The following is a 16,722-nucleotide window of genomic DNA, read 5'->3' as shown; positions in this document are numbered from 1 at the left end:
ATATATATATATATATATATATATATATTTAACTTCAGATAATTACTGTATATGGTAACTACATTTTCTCTAAATTATAGAAATACCGCTTGTTAAGTTAAAAAAAGAAAAAAGAACGAATTACCCACTTAATAAGTACGTTTAGAACTGATTACAGAAATTTTCTTTTTGTATTTAACTTCAGATTATTATACTGTATGGTACTATGTTGACTTATCAAATAGTAGTATTTCAATTATTAAAATAAGAAGTGTAATGTGTAATTTAAGAAATTTGAGCTTCTGTCGGTATGTTAATATAGATAACAAGTTAACAACATTGGTGGTCTCCAAAACGGCATAGTTTTGAGCAGTAAGAGCTCAAGTCTCAATCCGACATCGTTACGGGACTAATCTGAGGAAATAAGGGCTTCGCGAGGATGACCTTTTGTCATTTGGGAACTTTGTCTAATTTGCTTCAGGTGACTGTGACTGCGACTGTGACCACTGTTTTCTGATTCCACCGTTTGTTGTCTCTTTCTCTCTGAGTCTCCTCCGGTAACTCTCTCTCTCTCTCTCTCGAGCTTTTTAAGCTTGTTTTGTGGTTTGTTTCGAGGTTTTGCTTGTGATTTAGCCTTCTCAGTGAACTTTTTGTAGTTACGTTTTAGGGTTTTTAACTTGTTTTTTTTTTTTCTTGGATGAATGATGGTTGAATCCTTCTTTTAGGGTTAGAGTTATTCTTTGTCTTTAACAACGTTTGGTTTACTCGGAAAGCTTTCTCTTTTCGACGAATCTTTCTCTGCATCTAAAAATAGAAATGGTTATGTTGATCATCAAATGTTTTGCTAGTTGTTAAGTATTGGTCTCGCTCTGATTTTGGTTTTGTGAACGTCTTCTTCTGCTTGATTTTACCACTTTGGATTCGCTTCTGAGATCTTTTGTATGCAAATTTCATATTATGTGTGTAGGGATCCCTAAGTACTTCAAGATGGCCTCCTCTGCCTCCTGTCACCCTGATTGCAAACGAGCAATGAAGGCGCAAAAATATTACGGTAACTTATCAAAATCTTGAATCTTTGAGAGATATTTTACTTTCTTTCTTTACATCATGATTTCATCTGGTATAGTTGAATTGGCTACAACAGGCATTGGATTCATTTTCATTTGTTTCTTGTCTTTGCAGATGAGTCTCAATCTGCGGCTTTGGTAGCAGTGGATCTGATAAGCGCTGCACGGCTTAAACTTAACCTCGACACTGAGTTAACTCACTACTCTGCTCAGTTCTTGGTGGAGAACGCTTGTCCCAAGAAGGAAGATGGGGAACGCTCTGTGCTCACTGTGAAAGATGCCCTTGCTTTTGCTTTCAAAGAAGGGATTCCGAAAAAAGGTCTTTGGACACCTTTGGGGTGTATGGTTCCGCCTCCACCATCATCTGCTTCTCACATACCTCGCGTTTCCTTGAAAGGAAAAGTGGTTGAAGCTAATGATTTGCTTGGAGTAATTAACCTGTTGTTGCATCAACCTGTGGGAGCAAAACTGCATGTGTGGACTCAGGAGATTGATTCTCTTGTCGATGTAAGTGTGTTGTTTAGTTGAATTTCAAAATTTTCAGAGATGAATGGTAAAGTTTAGTTTTAATATTGTTCAATCTTTTTTTTTCTTTTTTGGTGTGTGGTAGAAAAATTTCCATGCCCCGCCAGGTTATCAGTCACGGTATGTTGGGCTTAGAGATGTGGTTATAGTTGCAATGGGGATGGTCGAGGAAGAGATTGTTGCAGCTGTGAAGATATGCTACAAGAAGAAGACATCACTTATCAAAGTGTCTTTCAGCCAAACGCATACGTTTCCACAATTTATTGGTGACACCATTCATGTGATAGGGCCAACAACACTGCTTGTTGACTTCTGTGCCCCGTGCTTATCTATCAACTAAGCAAGAGCTTTGATCTTGGTAAGTGTGTCTAGAGCACTATATGCTAGCTGTGGAACTTGTTTGTGGACCTTTATTAAGAATGTGTTATGAGACTATTTTATGTAAGTTATGAAGTCAAGTATCTTGGAAAACCATATCCTAGTTGTGGCACTTGTTTGGTTTGAAATTATGACTGTTTTAAGACACTTTGATCTGTGAGTTAACGAGTCTTTGAACTTGTTTATCATCTCTTTGTGTGTGTTTTTTTCTTTCATAAACTCAGTACTATTGTGCATGGGTATCCATGATTTAACAAATGGAAGAAATACAATAAGATCTAGGACATGCTATTTTGAATTCAGTTTCGTTTGGATCACTTGAAGAGAAAGATTCAAAACTCAGAATGCATAAGCCTTTAGTTTATCGTCTTCTGCCAACTCTATTGTACAATTGTCATCTTAGGATTAAAAAAAAAAAGGATTATGCACTCTGATTGTCAAATCATGATCAACGTTTTATAAAGTACTGAATTCTCAAAATCCATATACGATTTATGAAAGGATTATGCACTTTGGATCAACGTTGATCAAATAATTGAGATGCCAAGTGCCAACTAGCGATTAATTGTCTTACTTAACCTAAACAGGTGTTTAGTGATTTCTCCGTAGACTGCAGAGTTTAAATTCTTTGGTACCTATAACTTTTGGGGACACGAAATACGTGAATGCGAGATGTCGTTGGTTGTAATAGTATCCACATGTTAAAATTCTTTGGTACCTATTAAAACGGTTGTAATCGAAATACGTGAATACGTGAATGCGAAATACACGAGATACTATCCATATGTGTAACTTGTATCCACGAATTGTAATTGTATCCACGAATTGTAATAGTATCCACATGACCATGTTGTATGGATTTGATGATGTCGTTGTAACTTGTATCCACGAATTGTAATAGTATCTACATGACGATGTGTAACTTGTATCCACGAATTGTAATAGTATCCACATCAAAGGTAGATACATCTTATAGTATCTAATAAGAGTTTCAAAGGGTGTCTATATGGAAACATATTTATTGATCAGGGTTATAGTACAATTTTTTTAATAGAAAAGTATGTTAGAATACAATTTTTTAAATAGAAAATTTAGTTAAATAAAAATTTTAAATCCAAAACTATTTATTTAATTTAGTTTGGACTTTAAAAATTGTTGATTTGGCTATAAATACCATTTAATTATATTTGATTTAGATTTAACTCATGAATTACTTTAATTTTTGTGAAAACAAAAATGGGGACAAAAATTGAAATATGCAAACAATATTTATTTCCAAGTTATAATTAAAATATAGATTAATTAAAATGAAAAACAAGTGTTGAAGAAATGATTACCAAGAAAAAGAAAAGAGAGAGAGAAAAATGAGAAAGAAAGATGAATTCAATATGAAGTTAGTTTTTAAATAAAATTGAAAACCATCTATCTGGGAAGAAGAGTTAGAAGGAGCTAGGGATAAAATGTAATTAAGCTTGAAAAAAATATATGAGTAGTAAAAAGTAGGTGTAATGGTGTATATTTTTGTAGAAAGTAGGTGTGGATGCAAATATTTCTTTGTTTTTTTGTTGTTGTGTTGTTTATGTATGTCTCGGTCAATGCAGGAAAGCAGTTAGAAGAGAAGACGGTGAAACGGTGTCGTTTTCTTCAATCATGGTTAGATGCCATGTGACGCCTTGTTAGAGCCGTCAAGACTTTTATAGAATAACTCTTCTATTGATTTTGAGTATTAGTTACTTTAAAGTTTAAAACACTTTGATCAAATAATTCAGATGCCAACTAGCGATTGACCAAATCTTTTTTGCTTAGCCGAAACTTATTTTTAGTGGTTTCTCTAGAACTGCAGGGTTTGAATTATTCGGTATGTAAACTAATTAAGATGAGTCACCAGACTCATCGCATACTGCCACATCTCTCTAGTTGGACGTCTTAACGAACACTAATGATATTAGGCTTTTTAGCTTGTCGTACTCTAAACGATAATTATATTTATATATACCATACGAACCTTTTATAGTTTAAACTTAATTGGATCATCAACACAAAACTAATCATCTAGCTAGTTTTAATATTCAACCCACGCGAAAACACAACTATATATATAGCAATTATTAACATATATTGTCATCATGTATATTGGCAGTGCACTAGTCCTTGATGTAAGATCTCTTAACAAACTCTGTTTTCTAACATTTTTCTAATACTATAAATATCCACAAACTATTTCATATTAAAGACCTTGATAACATAATTAATGTGAAAAATGGATATTTTTTTAATGTGAAAAACCGGATATTCATAATATGGTCGAACCACCATTTAAAGTGTGGATGATAGAAAATTACTACAATCATGTATTTTCACATAAAGTGTATGTGAACAATCTTATATAAACTATAAAAGAGCTATCGTGTCAAAAAATTAAACTCCAAATTAAATAATTTTTCGTCTAATTCGTACAACTTTATGGTTAGTTTCGGAAATTTATCTACTGATAGCTACGAACTTATTTTACAGTTATAATTAAATCTTGAATGAAAACTGCTTACTTAATACTTATGATTAAAATAATCCGCAGTTGGCATTACAGTGACATGCGTTATCGCTTTGTTCCTGTTTGTTTATTCTTTTTAGTGTTATCTATGGGATAATTTATCATTAAAAAAAATAAAACAAAACATTATTAACTCAATTATTGACAATATTACAGCATCAAGGAACATGTTCGTGACCGCGACGCCCGATTTATTCCATTAATATAACCTTCTTACAAGTTTGTTTTATTGTGGATCGATCACTTTTAATAATTTCAAAAATAAAATAAAAACACTTTTAAAATTAATTGTCTCCAATAAGACAATCAGGATTAAATATTGTAGTCTTAACGACAGTTAAAATAAGGTCTAATACTAAATGATAGTATCATTGGTAAAAATATCATTACAATGTGATGTTTACACTTTTTAAATGACATGGGTTTCCATATTTAACTTCATCTTAGCTTGCTAAGACTTTTACGCATGGCCACCAATGGTTCTAGTTTTTCATCGTCCCGAGTTTGAAGAAACTACAATCCTCGGTCCAGAACTTCTTGTACAAAAAGTTAGAACTATTTTTAAGACTAAACAATTCCTATATGTTGTAATATAACGAAATATTCAAGAATCTCTTTGTGTATGGGTAAGGTGTTAACTGACTACCCACTAGATTGATATTTTTTCTTCTTCTTAATTCAGTATTATCCTATAATAGTTCCAATAATTTCACAATTGCAACTAACTTATATATAAATGAATTAATTAGTTAACTATGACAAGTCAACTTTCGAATCATATTCCACGTTGTAAAGTTTTTAAGGTAGATACTAATCATACTAGTAAAATGAAATAATATGAGTTCTTCTTCTTGTCACCTCTCGATCTTGTTTTAAGTAGTTGGTGAGAAGTGGACCAAGTGGTAAACTTGGTAACATGCCATTGAGTTGTCAAAGATAAGCATGTATACGTACGGTTATTATTAAAAAAACGTATACCATACTGCATACATATGTATACACACATACATATCGTAGTATCATATATATGAGAATTATCAACATCGGCATTTTTTTTTATAAATGTAAATGAATTTGTTGTTCTCTTATGCATGATCATTTTGCAATTAAAAGCCAGAGTAATTGTAATATATACACACCTTAATAGGTTATGCAGTGACCAATTTAATACATTTAAAGAGAAAACAATCACCGTCTCGACCAATATATATAGACCACTACAATACAGCCAATTTATGGATTAACTTGACCATTTTACACACATATGACATATACAGTATATGTATATATAGAAAATTAAAATAATAACTCAACCTTAGCCTCCTCTCAAATTGTCAATATCTAGATGGAGTGTTACATCCACATTTCTACTCCTTATTTTAATATGGCTAGGGATTTCTTTAATATATCATTCAACAGATCATCATCAGAATAATCATCAAAATAATTTTTATATTTAAATAGCTAGCCCAAATTGTACGATACCTTTCAATTTAAACTTCTCTTTCTATCTACTATAAAAAGAGACTCTCTAACAACTCTGAAGATTGAGACAACTAATTGAAGTAAACCATGGAGAAGAATACTGCCCAAACCCTCTTCTCCATATTTTCTCTTCTTCTTCTCCTTTCTTCATGTGTCTCTGCTCAGCTCCGGACAGGTTTCTACCAGAGGTCATGTCCCAACGTCGAAAACATCGTCCGTAACGCCGTCCGTCAGAAATTCCAGCAGACTTTCGTCACCGCTCCGGCCACTCTCCGCCTCTTCTTCCACGATTGCTTCGTTCGCGTACGTTACAATATCTATAAATATATATCATAGGTGCAAAACTAGTCTTTGAAAAGAATCGATCGTGATGATATTTTCTTACAATATAAAAAACGTGTGAATTAAGAGGTTTAGATGTATATCTTTTCTATTTGTTCAAAAAAAAAAAAAAAAGATGTATATCTTTTCTATATATAATTTTCAAACAAAATATTATAGTTACTTACGTTCTTATATTTTAATATGAATGTTTAGGGATGTGATGCGTCAATAATGTTAGCATCACCGTCAGAGAGAGACCATCCAGATGACATGTCATTGGCCGGAGACGGATTCGACACGGTGATAAAGGCGAAGCAAGCCGTTGAAAGAGATCCTAACTGCCGCAACAAAGTCTCATGTGCTGACATTTTGGCTCTCGCCACTCGTGAAGTCGTGGTTTTGGTAATTAACATATATATCTTTCTTTATTACATTAACTTAACTAATATTCCTCTCTTTTTCCCTTTTATTTTATACATATAGTCAGTCCGAGGTATTGAAAATTCGGTTTTGTTATATATCGTTTTCAGTTTTATTGTGAAAAAGCTAATCATATTATTAAATATAAGAAGCATGGTACGAGTTAACTAATAAAGTAATGTTAACTTGATATCAGTTGACACCTTTTTATTGGCGGCTTGTGAATATTATTCTAAACAAGTACAAGTAATAACAAGTCATATATATATAGTCCGAAAAAAATAAAGGTATCATTGAACAATGATAGATTATAACAAGATAATTAAATAAATCAAAAATTGCAGACCGGAGGACCGAGCTACCCGGTGGAGCTAGGGAGGAGAGACGGCAGATTATCGACAGTAGCCAGCGTTCAAAAGCAACTGCCTCAGCCCGGTTTTAACCTAAACCAGCTTAACTCAATGTTCAGCCGTCACGGTCTCTCTCAAACCGACATGATCGCCCTCTCAGGTACCAAACACAACCAAACTAAACCGGTTTGTACATTTTTGTACTTTTTTAAATTTTAATGATATAGTATTTATGTTATTGTATATTATTCAGGAGCGCACACTATCGGATTCGCACATTGTGGGAAATTCTCGAAGCGTATTTACAATTTTAGCCCTAGAACACGTATTGACCCAAGTATTAACGGTCAATACGCACTTCAACTCCGACAAATGTGCCCGATCGGGGTCGACCCACGAATCGCTATCAACATGGATCCTGTCAGCCCACGTACTTTCGACAATGCTTACTTCAAGAATCTCCAACAAGGAAGGGGTTTGTTTACGTCAGACCAAGTCTTGTTCACTGACCAACGTTCTAGAGCTACGGTTAACTCGTTTGCCAACAGTGAAGGAGCTTTTAGACAAGCTTTTATCTCGGCCATCACAAAATTGGGTCGGGTTGGTGTTATGACTGGTAATGCTGGTGAGATTCGAAGAGATTGTACACGTGTCAATTAGAGGTGTTTTGACTTTTCTTTCTTTTATTCCTTATGAGGATTTGTTTTTATTTTGTTGGATAAAAGTTAAGTTCTTATTGTTAAATAATGAGTCCAAAAGTGTTCATGAAAGACTTCAATTAATAAAGATGGATTTATTTCGTTTCTCTTCCTCTTTTGTTTTATGTTTATATATATATATATATATATATGACATTATTATGGTCTCTAAGAATGAAAATAAAAACCAGGTTTTTGAGCGTAGATAATAAGGGTAATCAGATCTTTCGATCTCTGAAATTAAATAATAATTTCACAATTTTCCTAAGTAAATCAGTGAAAAATTAAAATGATGGCCAAAATAATCAAATTAAGTCGAAAAAATTGATACATTTTTTGTTTGTTTGTGTTAAGATATAGGGGGAACAAACAACTCATTTTACTGCATACTTCCGACATTTATACAGGATTTGCAACGAGAAATTGCCAAGTTAGTCCTGATAAACTTAATCATATAAGTCTTCTCACCACTAAAATCTTTTCCACTATCCTCAATCCTCTTTATTTTTTTTCTTTCACATAAACTGTTTAATGCATAAATACTTTTTGTGTCATTGTCACCTTCGGTTTACACTGGACTTATTGATTTGTTGTATTCGTAACGAAGAGGCCCATAATCTTAGCCCAATGAAAAAGTACTAAATACAAATTTTGTCTCGGCTTAGCTTCTTCGTTTTTTTTTTAATTACAACGACCTGTGTTTTCAAACTCGAACCGATTTCGCTAGTCAGACTGGTAAAGTGATAAGTCTGTGACTTGGTCGATTCAGTTATATTCTAAAAATCCAGACTTAAATGTTTCTCTTAAATCTGATAAAAGTTTATGATCTGATCAAAATCTAAACTTCTTATTTGGTTGACATGTTTGATACGGAAATATTCAATCAATATAGGCTGGGCTCACAATTTAGTAGGCCTAACATCAATGCATATATTATTCCAATGTTCTTTCTCCTTATATATAGTATTTGATATAGAAAACTTATTGCATAACGATGAATTAGCTAATGACCGTTAACATTTATTTGTTTAGATAACTGATCATGAACATTTACCCTCAACATCTTTTGCTCTTTTATATACTTAAATAATTGTTAGTTGGTGATAGTTTCTTTAAACCTCAAGCCTAGTAGCCTACTTGCATGTGGACCAATGGACCGACCTAACAGAAGAGAAAATAAATCTTTTTTGTTTTTCATTAACGCAGAGTATCCAAAATCTCAAATCTGTTTTTTTCGTACACTTTTGAGTTCCTTTTATGGCAAAACAATAAAATATCACGTTTCTTTACTATCTGTAAACTTAAATGAGTTAGTAATTGAAAACCAGAATAGAAAGAAGAAAAAACAAAAAACAAAAGATGTGAAGGAGGATGAGACTCGTAGTTGCAGTTTCTACCAAATACAAGAAAATCTTTACTGCGTTTTCCCTGTCCTCTTCTTAATTTTTTATCACATTATTTGTACTGCAAAATAGTTATAATTTTATATAAAGATTCCTGCCAATAGTTTGACATTATTTTCGGAACATAATATGATGTCAAACTAATGTTCTACGTTTTTTGTTTTAGTTACATACATATACACGGTATGTTTTAATAACATAACAAAGCCAGAAATATAAACGTGGTTGTGTTACAAAGAGCTCCATTAGAAAAATCTTTAATAAAATTTGAAATAGACTTGCATTGTGGAACCATTCATCCATTGGGAGTACAAAATGGTTGACACAAAAACTGTGGCTGGATTTTATATTTGTTTCTTGTCTTGAAAAGAGAATGGTAACTTGGTCTTTTTTAGTTTTTTTCTCGCATAGGTTTTTTTTTATATATCTCTTATTATAATTTACGGTTAGAATCGTTGACAAATAATAAAATAAAAAAAGTATACAAATATATGTATTCACCAATCAAAATTTGGATGAAGTTAGCATTCTTTTACATATTTTGTTATTTGTTCTATTTTACAAATATATGTAGCTTCCTCGATCTGTAAAATAAACTTTATACATAAACCTCTACATTTTACATTATAGACGAGGGTTTTTTTTTCTCTATCAGTAGCGAAAATTTTGTAAAAGAAAGCTTTAAAGTGAGTGCACGTGGGGACATTTTGTGAAAATAGGTCCAAATTAAGAATAGAAACAAAACACTCGAATTCAAACCCACATGAGATGTGTCCCTCCCAAGTCCCAAATCCCAATCCAAGCCATATCTTTTCTCTCAATCTGGGTCCGTTTTTTCTTTTAATTATTATTATTGCTTACACATTTTTATTTTAGTTTAACTGTTAAAAAAAAGAAGCTTATATGTAAGAGAAAACAAAATTGAAGAACAGCAAGAACAAGTCATAACATGCCATCTACGATATTCGATAGATATCTCTCCACAGGCTTTGTACAAATTTTTCTGACACTTCTGTACGATTTCTTTGTGATAAAGACAAAATAGTTCTATAGTATATTTTTATATTATTGGCATTAATTGTTTGTATTCATTGTTTTTTTTATTGTTTGACATAAAGATACAATTGAATAATTACGAATCTGTTTTTTTACCTACAGCTTGATTGTGTGATTGGCAAGAGTTACACATTTAATTCTGTCATTTTTTCAACGTGGATTGTTAAAATAGTCAAAGGTGGACACAAACCATTAAGCAAAAATCCAAAGAAAGTTGTATGATTATATGCATTATTTGTTCAATGTCTACTATAGGTGTGAATATCTAGTATCTAGTGGTAAATTTGGTATGCACATCTACTAGGTTTGATTCTCATATTGTTTCTCCTCTTAGATTGATATCATTTACTGTATTTTGTTTTCAACTAGAACATATTCATCTACCTTTTTATCTATCTATGTCATATTATTAAACTAATAGTTAATATGATTTCAGTATTGTCCAATTAATGTATAGATGTATTTGAATGAAAGAAACTATAAACTGCATCTAGATGGTTAGCATTATTAATACATGTTTTCCACGTTTGATCAAAGATTATGGAATTGCATTAAAATAGTATAAGAGAAAACATCACATACTAACAAAAATAAGAAGTAATTTCCTTGCTACATTAATTGATAATCTACTAACCCTTGACTTTATTTTTTTGTGTGGTAGGACGAAGAACACAACAAAACCAAGAAACAGACCATTTAGTTTTTGCTGTTAGCATCAAAAGCTAGTAACGTGTATATTGCATATATTAAGCACTATAGATTAAGAGACAACTTGTAATGTCTCAACCGCCCATGTCTAGTAGTTATAGATATTTTCTGGGCATTTACATATATATGTATATATATATATATTATAAATAAAATTCGGTATATACGTTAAAATAAAAAAATGAGTAATGCGCAGACTTTCATATCATTTCAAAAATTACCTTTTCTGTCAACATAAATTATATTTATCAATTTTATAAATATTATACGGAAAATATCTTATTTCAAACCTGAAAATGCCAATCATGATTAGAATCTAAAATCAGAAATAATAAATTATGTATAACCCAATTAATGACAACACGTTTATATATCTTAACATATCTATATATATATATATACGTTAAGAAATTTGGGTCTACGCCGTATTAATTGCAGTGGCAAGTATAAAATACGAATTTGGAAATGTTTTGAAGTTTTACAGTACAGATGACCAAAAAAACCTACCCCTGACTATATTATTGACCAAAATTATTTGTTACCATCTGTATTGAAAGCTTGAAAAAAGTAGTAGATAGTGAAACCAAATTCATCACATGCAAGGAAAATGTTCAGTCAGATGAAGGAGATCTATAATGTGGTAGTATTGGTAGAAATGACATAGATTCATCAATTTAATTAGGAGATTGACTCAAAGGACACATACACATGCATGTATTAATGTATATATACACAAAGTGTGTGTGTGTGTGTGTGTGTGTGAGAGAGAGAGAGAGAGAGAGAGAGAGAGAGAGAGAGAGAGAGAGAGAGAGGTTATAAGGGGGAGGAACATGTGAAGGCATTAAGAGAAGGTGGGGTTTTGTATTGATGTCTTGTTCTTGGAATGGAGCCACATGGTAAGAGGGTCGCTCAAAGCACCTCTTTAGGGGTAGTTGTGATGCAGCCAAATTAGAGCTCTTGCATGTGACTCCATGTGTTTTTTCTTCCCTCACCCATTATTATTCCCGAATTCTTTCCTTCGTTTTCTCCATATATATACTTTCTTTTATATAATTAACTTCATGTAATTAATTTTATATATATTTAACCTGATTTTAATGAAATATATAATATCTTATACAAAAACATGAATATTGGATGAAAATTCGAATTACGTTGTTTTTAAAATACTTTTTTTTTTCGTTTCAAAAAAGATTATTACTACGGACTACCACTATCATCAAATTATCCTATTGTGTTTTGTATTTAAAAAGAAAAGTAATTTCCAAACATATTACCTTATATATATGTCTACAAAGAAAATTAACTTCAAAATAAGTTCTACAACATTACTTATACATCATCAAGCTTTGTCATATACAAACAAACATAGGACCCACTCTTCTCTTTCTCTACCTCGCTCATATTCAAAGTTTGCTATATATGCAAGTTTCTCCCTTGTAGACTTTCCTTTGCAGCAAAAATAATTTCTCATATGGAGAGGCAAATCATAAACAAGAAGAAACGAGTATTTTCTCTTGAACCAAACAAGAACCCTAGTGAAGTTTTCACGAGGAAATACACAAGCCACTTGGTTCCTGCACTCAAGAAGCTCAACATGAACAAGAACTCTTCGAAACAAACGGTGAAGCATGAAGTAGACATGGCTTTGGCTTTGTCTGCTCAAGAATTTGCATGGAGCCGTTTCTTGCTAGAGAAGCTATCTTCCTCAACGAATCCAACCACTACTAGTAGTTCTTCTTCCAATCAAGTTCGGATTCTAGAAAGATCCGATAAAGAAGGAGAAATAGAGGAGAAGCTGAGGGAATTGCAGAAGCTTGTGCCAGGTGGAGAAGTGATGAATGTAGAAGAAATGTTGAGTGAGATTGGTACCTACATTAAATGTCTTGAGTTGCAGACGGTTGCTCTCAAGTCCATTGTTCAAGAAACTACCTGACTCTTAGTTTCAGTGTGTAACGTATAGTTTGTTTCATGGTTTGTCCTTGAACTAAATTAAAATCATGCGTGTGGGTGTGTGTTTTCTCTCGTTTCTTCTTCAAGAACAAGAGCATGTCTCATAGTGGTTTTCTTTTTCTTTTCTAGCTTTCTTGATTAATCAAATATGGTTATGGAAATATATCACACATGACCGTTAATACATCTTATAAGTTATAAAAATCGATCCAAAATCTGAACTACACATTATATATTGTCGGTTATAGTATCAAATAGACGATGTGTTGGCAAATCAAATTCTTATATTTTGTCTTCTGTTTTTTTCCTTACTTTATTATTGTAGTGTTGTGTGAAAATCTCCAAACTTTAATATTCTAATCATTTAAGCTGACAAAATGTGTTGTATAATTAATTATAAATTGTCCTTGTATTGTTTTTCTCCTTGAGTCAAGACATATGAATTTTCAATCTAGAACAAAAACATATACAGTAAAACCTCTATATCTTAATAATGTTAGGACCAAGACATTTTATTAATTTATAGTAATATTAATTTATCTATAAATTAATAATTATTATTTTATAGTGTAAATTAATAATTATTAATTTATAGGTATATTTTTAATTGTTAATTTTTTTAAAATTATGAATTGAGACAATTTTTGCAAAATAACATTAGAATTTTGGATGTTGTAAATTTTATGGTATTGGAATTGAATTTGAAATAATTAAAAAATATTATTGACAATGAATTACAAATATTGTAGACAAATTCACTTATATAAATGACGTAAATATTCAAATTTATGAATAAGAATATCAATTATCGTATTTCAGTAGTCTATCAAACTATCAAAATGCAGATGATGCATATTTAGAAATTGAAAACTTTTAAAAGTCTTAGTTGTTTTATGAAATGTTATAGAATATTTTATATCATTATAATTTGAAGATACAACATAACAATTATTTTATAATATGAGGTTTAAGAGAAACATACTTTACTATATAAACATATATATATATATATGTAAATTTATGCAGTAGAAAAAAAGTATATGTAAATTTACATGATTATTAATTTATAATATTATTAGGACCATATTTTATATTAGGATTTCAAAAAAATTATTATCTTATTATCTTATCAAATTTTGTTATTTTTTACACTATCCTGACTTGGGATTACCAAAATTTATTAATTGATAGTATTTATTAATTTATAGAGGTTTTACTGTATATATATGACAAAAACGATTTGTTAATTCTGTATGTGCTTTCAGCAGTAGTAACAAGAAGTAAAAAACACAAAAGAGACTAATATTACTTCTGAGTATGGGTAGAAAAAGTCGAAATTATTTAGATATGTAAAAAGGAGGAAAGTCCGATGACATAGTGTAACTATGCATGTCATAACTTTGAAGTCATCATCCAAATCTTTGCACGTGTCTCGCAGTCTCTCGCACCTATACAAATCTCTATTTCTCTTAAAGATTCTAGCCGTACTACTACTACACAACTTGTCTCATGTCATGTTTTTTAATGGGATTGTAAATGGTTTCAGTGTAAAAGAAAAAAAGAAAAAAACTCATTTTTGGATCATTTCTACTTCTTTTCATCAACTAACTTTTCCAGTTAAAATTGCAAATTGTTTGTTGTCCCAAGATAGTTACATATCATTAAGGTCCACAATTATTGTTTCTTTTGGCATTGTTTACAAAGTCATTAAGCCAATAAAAACTGGATTACGTAAAATGAAGAAGATTAAGATTACATAGGCCCATGGAATAAGAGCAAAGAAGAGAGTGTTTACATGTGCCAAAACACAAAGGCATTGCCTTGTTTCTTTATAAGAGCAAATTTTGCAAAAGTACAGATTTGAGAATTATGTGGAGAAACAAGAACACCTAACAATGAGATTCGGGAAGAGTTATGGCAATAAACAAAGTTCTCTCCCTATGTAAATAAAAATCATAAGAGGAGGTGAAGAAGCAAAAAAAAAAAGAAGAAGAAGAAGAAGACAAAACAGGAGAAGAAGATCAATCATGTTTGGTTTTTTTTTATGTGACTACACAGTGTAGTGACTTGGAGTTTCAATGTCCAGACCCTTTAGCTTCACTACTGATTCTACATGTCCCTTGAGTGTGTGCAGCTCCCTAAGTCTGTTTAACATACGAACAATCCAGTTAGCGTTTAACTCCAACAAAATAATATGTTTAGATCAAAAGAATCGGGTGTGGTCTGTTTATTTACCTAGCGATCTCAGCTCTTCTCTTGGCTTGCTCTGCGATCTCAGACAATTCTCTGTAACTTCCTTTCTCAGGGAAAGTGTTATCAGCTTCCTTTGGCTGCAAACCGTGAAGTGTCCTTTGAGCATGTGCCCATTGAGCTTCTCTCTCTTCTTTTCCGTAATCTTTCTTCATTGTGAAAGCCGTCTTGTTCTCAAACAAGTTGAGCCACGCCTTTCCACTCAAGATGTATCGAATGGCAAACTTGAAAACGTCCAATGGGAAGTATGTGACAATACTGTATAGCCAGATCACACCAGCCCATCCCCATCCAATACCCCTAATCTTTGCAAATTCCCAGTTGGCATAAACCGCAATCAAAGTCGCAATCTGCATTTGGAAGAACAAATGGATTCAACATGTGTTTCTTTGAGAACCTTTGTACGCAATAAGAAATCACTTAAAATGTGGATTCCAATTGATCTTACCAGTTGTGCAATGAGGAAAGCAATCATCAGTAACGCCCCAGGACGTTCAACAAATGACCAACTCCTTGATCTCGTGACGAAGATCAGAGCTTGACTAATGATACTAACTTGTAAGTACACAGCACCCATTAGCTCGTGGTTATTGTCCCTAATGGACCTCACACCAAATGTGTCCTGTATAAATCCAAAGTGAAATTTTACTTTACAACGCTGAACATTAACCAAGAGGAAATATAATCACCAGTAATTCACTCAATTGTATGTACCGAGAAAAAGTCAGTCTTGTGCGCCGCCCAGAAGAAAATAACAGTCATGATGGCCTGGTAGCCTCCAAGAACAACTCCAGTAGCAAAAATTTCTCTAAGTTTCCAGCTATCAGGTGTGGGAGATGGCTTAACTCTGTCCTTTGAGATTGTCATGATGGTACCTACAAGATTAAGATAGAAGCACATGATACCGTTAGATATAAGTAAACTGTTATCAAAAGGTTACGATCTTGAGGTTTATACAAAAGGACAGAGACTGCTTACCATCGTTAAGAATGGCAATGATCAGAACCATGAAGGCTGAGAAGTCGAATTCCCATATCAAAGCAATAAGCATGAATCCAAACTGCAAAAAGTTTCAACACAATATGATCAGCGAAATCATAATTTAAGACAAAAACCAACAAATGACAGAACTCTAGGAGTTATTTGCGTACCACAATACGGATTGTGATTGAAACTGCATAAATCTGTAACAAGAAAGAAAAAGTAAAAAGAATTAGAGTCATTGGTTTCAATTGCAAGCAAGCAAGTGACTGGATTAAATTATGAATGAAAAAGAGGAGAAGACGCACAGTGTAGTTCTTCATTCTCTGGAAGATAGCCCTGCTGGTGAGAACGGCGCTGATAATAACGCTGAGTCCAGGCTCAGTGAGGACGATATCTGAAGCACCCCGAGCAGCATCTGTAGCATCAGCCACAGCGATACCAATATCGGCTTTCTTTAGAGCTGGGGCATCATTGACACCATCACCAGTCATTCCAACAATGTGCTTCCTCTCCTGCAACTTTTTCACAATTTCGTATTTGTGCTCTGCAATAATAAAGAAAGAGGCTTAGATCTAACATAACCACCATTCG

At 32.4% G+C, this 16,722-nt stretch overlaps 4 protein-coding genes across 4 annotated transcripts in view; 3 read left to right on the top strand and 1 right to left on the bottom strand.

Moving 5' to 3' along the window:
* LOC104717183 lies at positions 415–2,096 on the top strand. Its single transcript, XM_010434719.2, has 4 exons — positions 415–536; positions 947–1,030; positions 1,162–1,553; positions 1,657–2,096. Exons 2-4 carry the CDS (start codon positions 967–969, stop codon positions 1,909–1,911), a joined length of 711 nt encoding a protein of 236 aa, XP_010433021.1. The 5' UTR covers positions 415–536; positions 947–966; the 3' UTR covers positions 1,912–2,096.
* LOC104717182 (peroxidase 45-like) lies at positions 6,006–7,886 on the top strand. Its single transcript, XM_010434718.1, has 4 exons — positions 6,006–6,288; positions 6,523–6,711; positions 7,074–7,239; positions 7,333–7,886. The coding sequence occupies exons 1-4, from the start codon at positions 6,073–6,075 to the stop codon at positions 7,737–7,739; spliced, it is 978 nt and encodes a 325-aa protein (XP_010433020.1). The 5' UTR covers positions 6,006–6,072; the 3' UTR covers positions 7,740–7,886.
* On the top strand, positions 12,326–12,970 carry LOC104717181 (uncharacterized protein At4g30180). The gene has a single exon (XM_010434716.2). It carries the CDS (start codon positions 12,419–12,421, stop codon positions 12,878–12,880), a length of 462 nt encoding a protein of 153 aa, XP_010433018.1. The 5' UTR covers positions 12,326–12,418; the 3' UTR covers positions 12,881–12,970.
* LOC104717180 (ATPase 2, plasma membrane-type) overlaps positions 14,625–16,722 on the bottom strand; it is a 7,977-nt gene continuing 5,879 nt past the window's right edge. Inside the window, exons 9-15 of the mRNA XM_010434715.2 lie at positions 16,437–16,678; positions 16,299–16,331; positions 16,126–16,207; positions 15,862–16,022; positions 15,596–15,769; positions 15,133–15,497; positions 14,625–15,041 (exon numbers count right to left, since the gene is read on the bottom strand). Coding sequence (XP_010433017.1) covers positions 14,948–15,041; positions 15,133–15,497; positions 15,596–15,769; positions 15,862–16,022; positions 16,126–16,207; positions 16,299–16,331; positions 16,437–16,678 — 1,151 coding nt within the window. The 3' untranslated portion in view covers positions 14,625–14,947. The remainder of the gene's footprint in view (positions 15,042–15,132; positions 15,498–15,595; positions 15,770–15,861; positions 16,023–16,125; positions 16,208–16,298; positions 16,332–16,436; positions 16,679–16,722) is intronic.

Source organism: Camelina sativa, chromosome 10 (assembly GCF_000633955.1).
Source record: "Camelina sativa cultivar DH55 chromosome 10, Cs, whole genome shotgun sequence".
NCBI lineage: Eukaryota > Viridiplantae > Streptophyta > Magnoliopsida > Brassicales > Brassicaceae > Camelina > Camelina sativa.
Note: the sequence above shows the minus strand (reverse complement) of the source record. Positions and strands in the feature narration are given on the sequence as shown.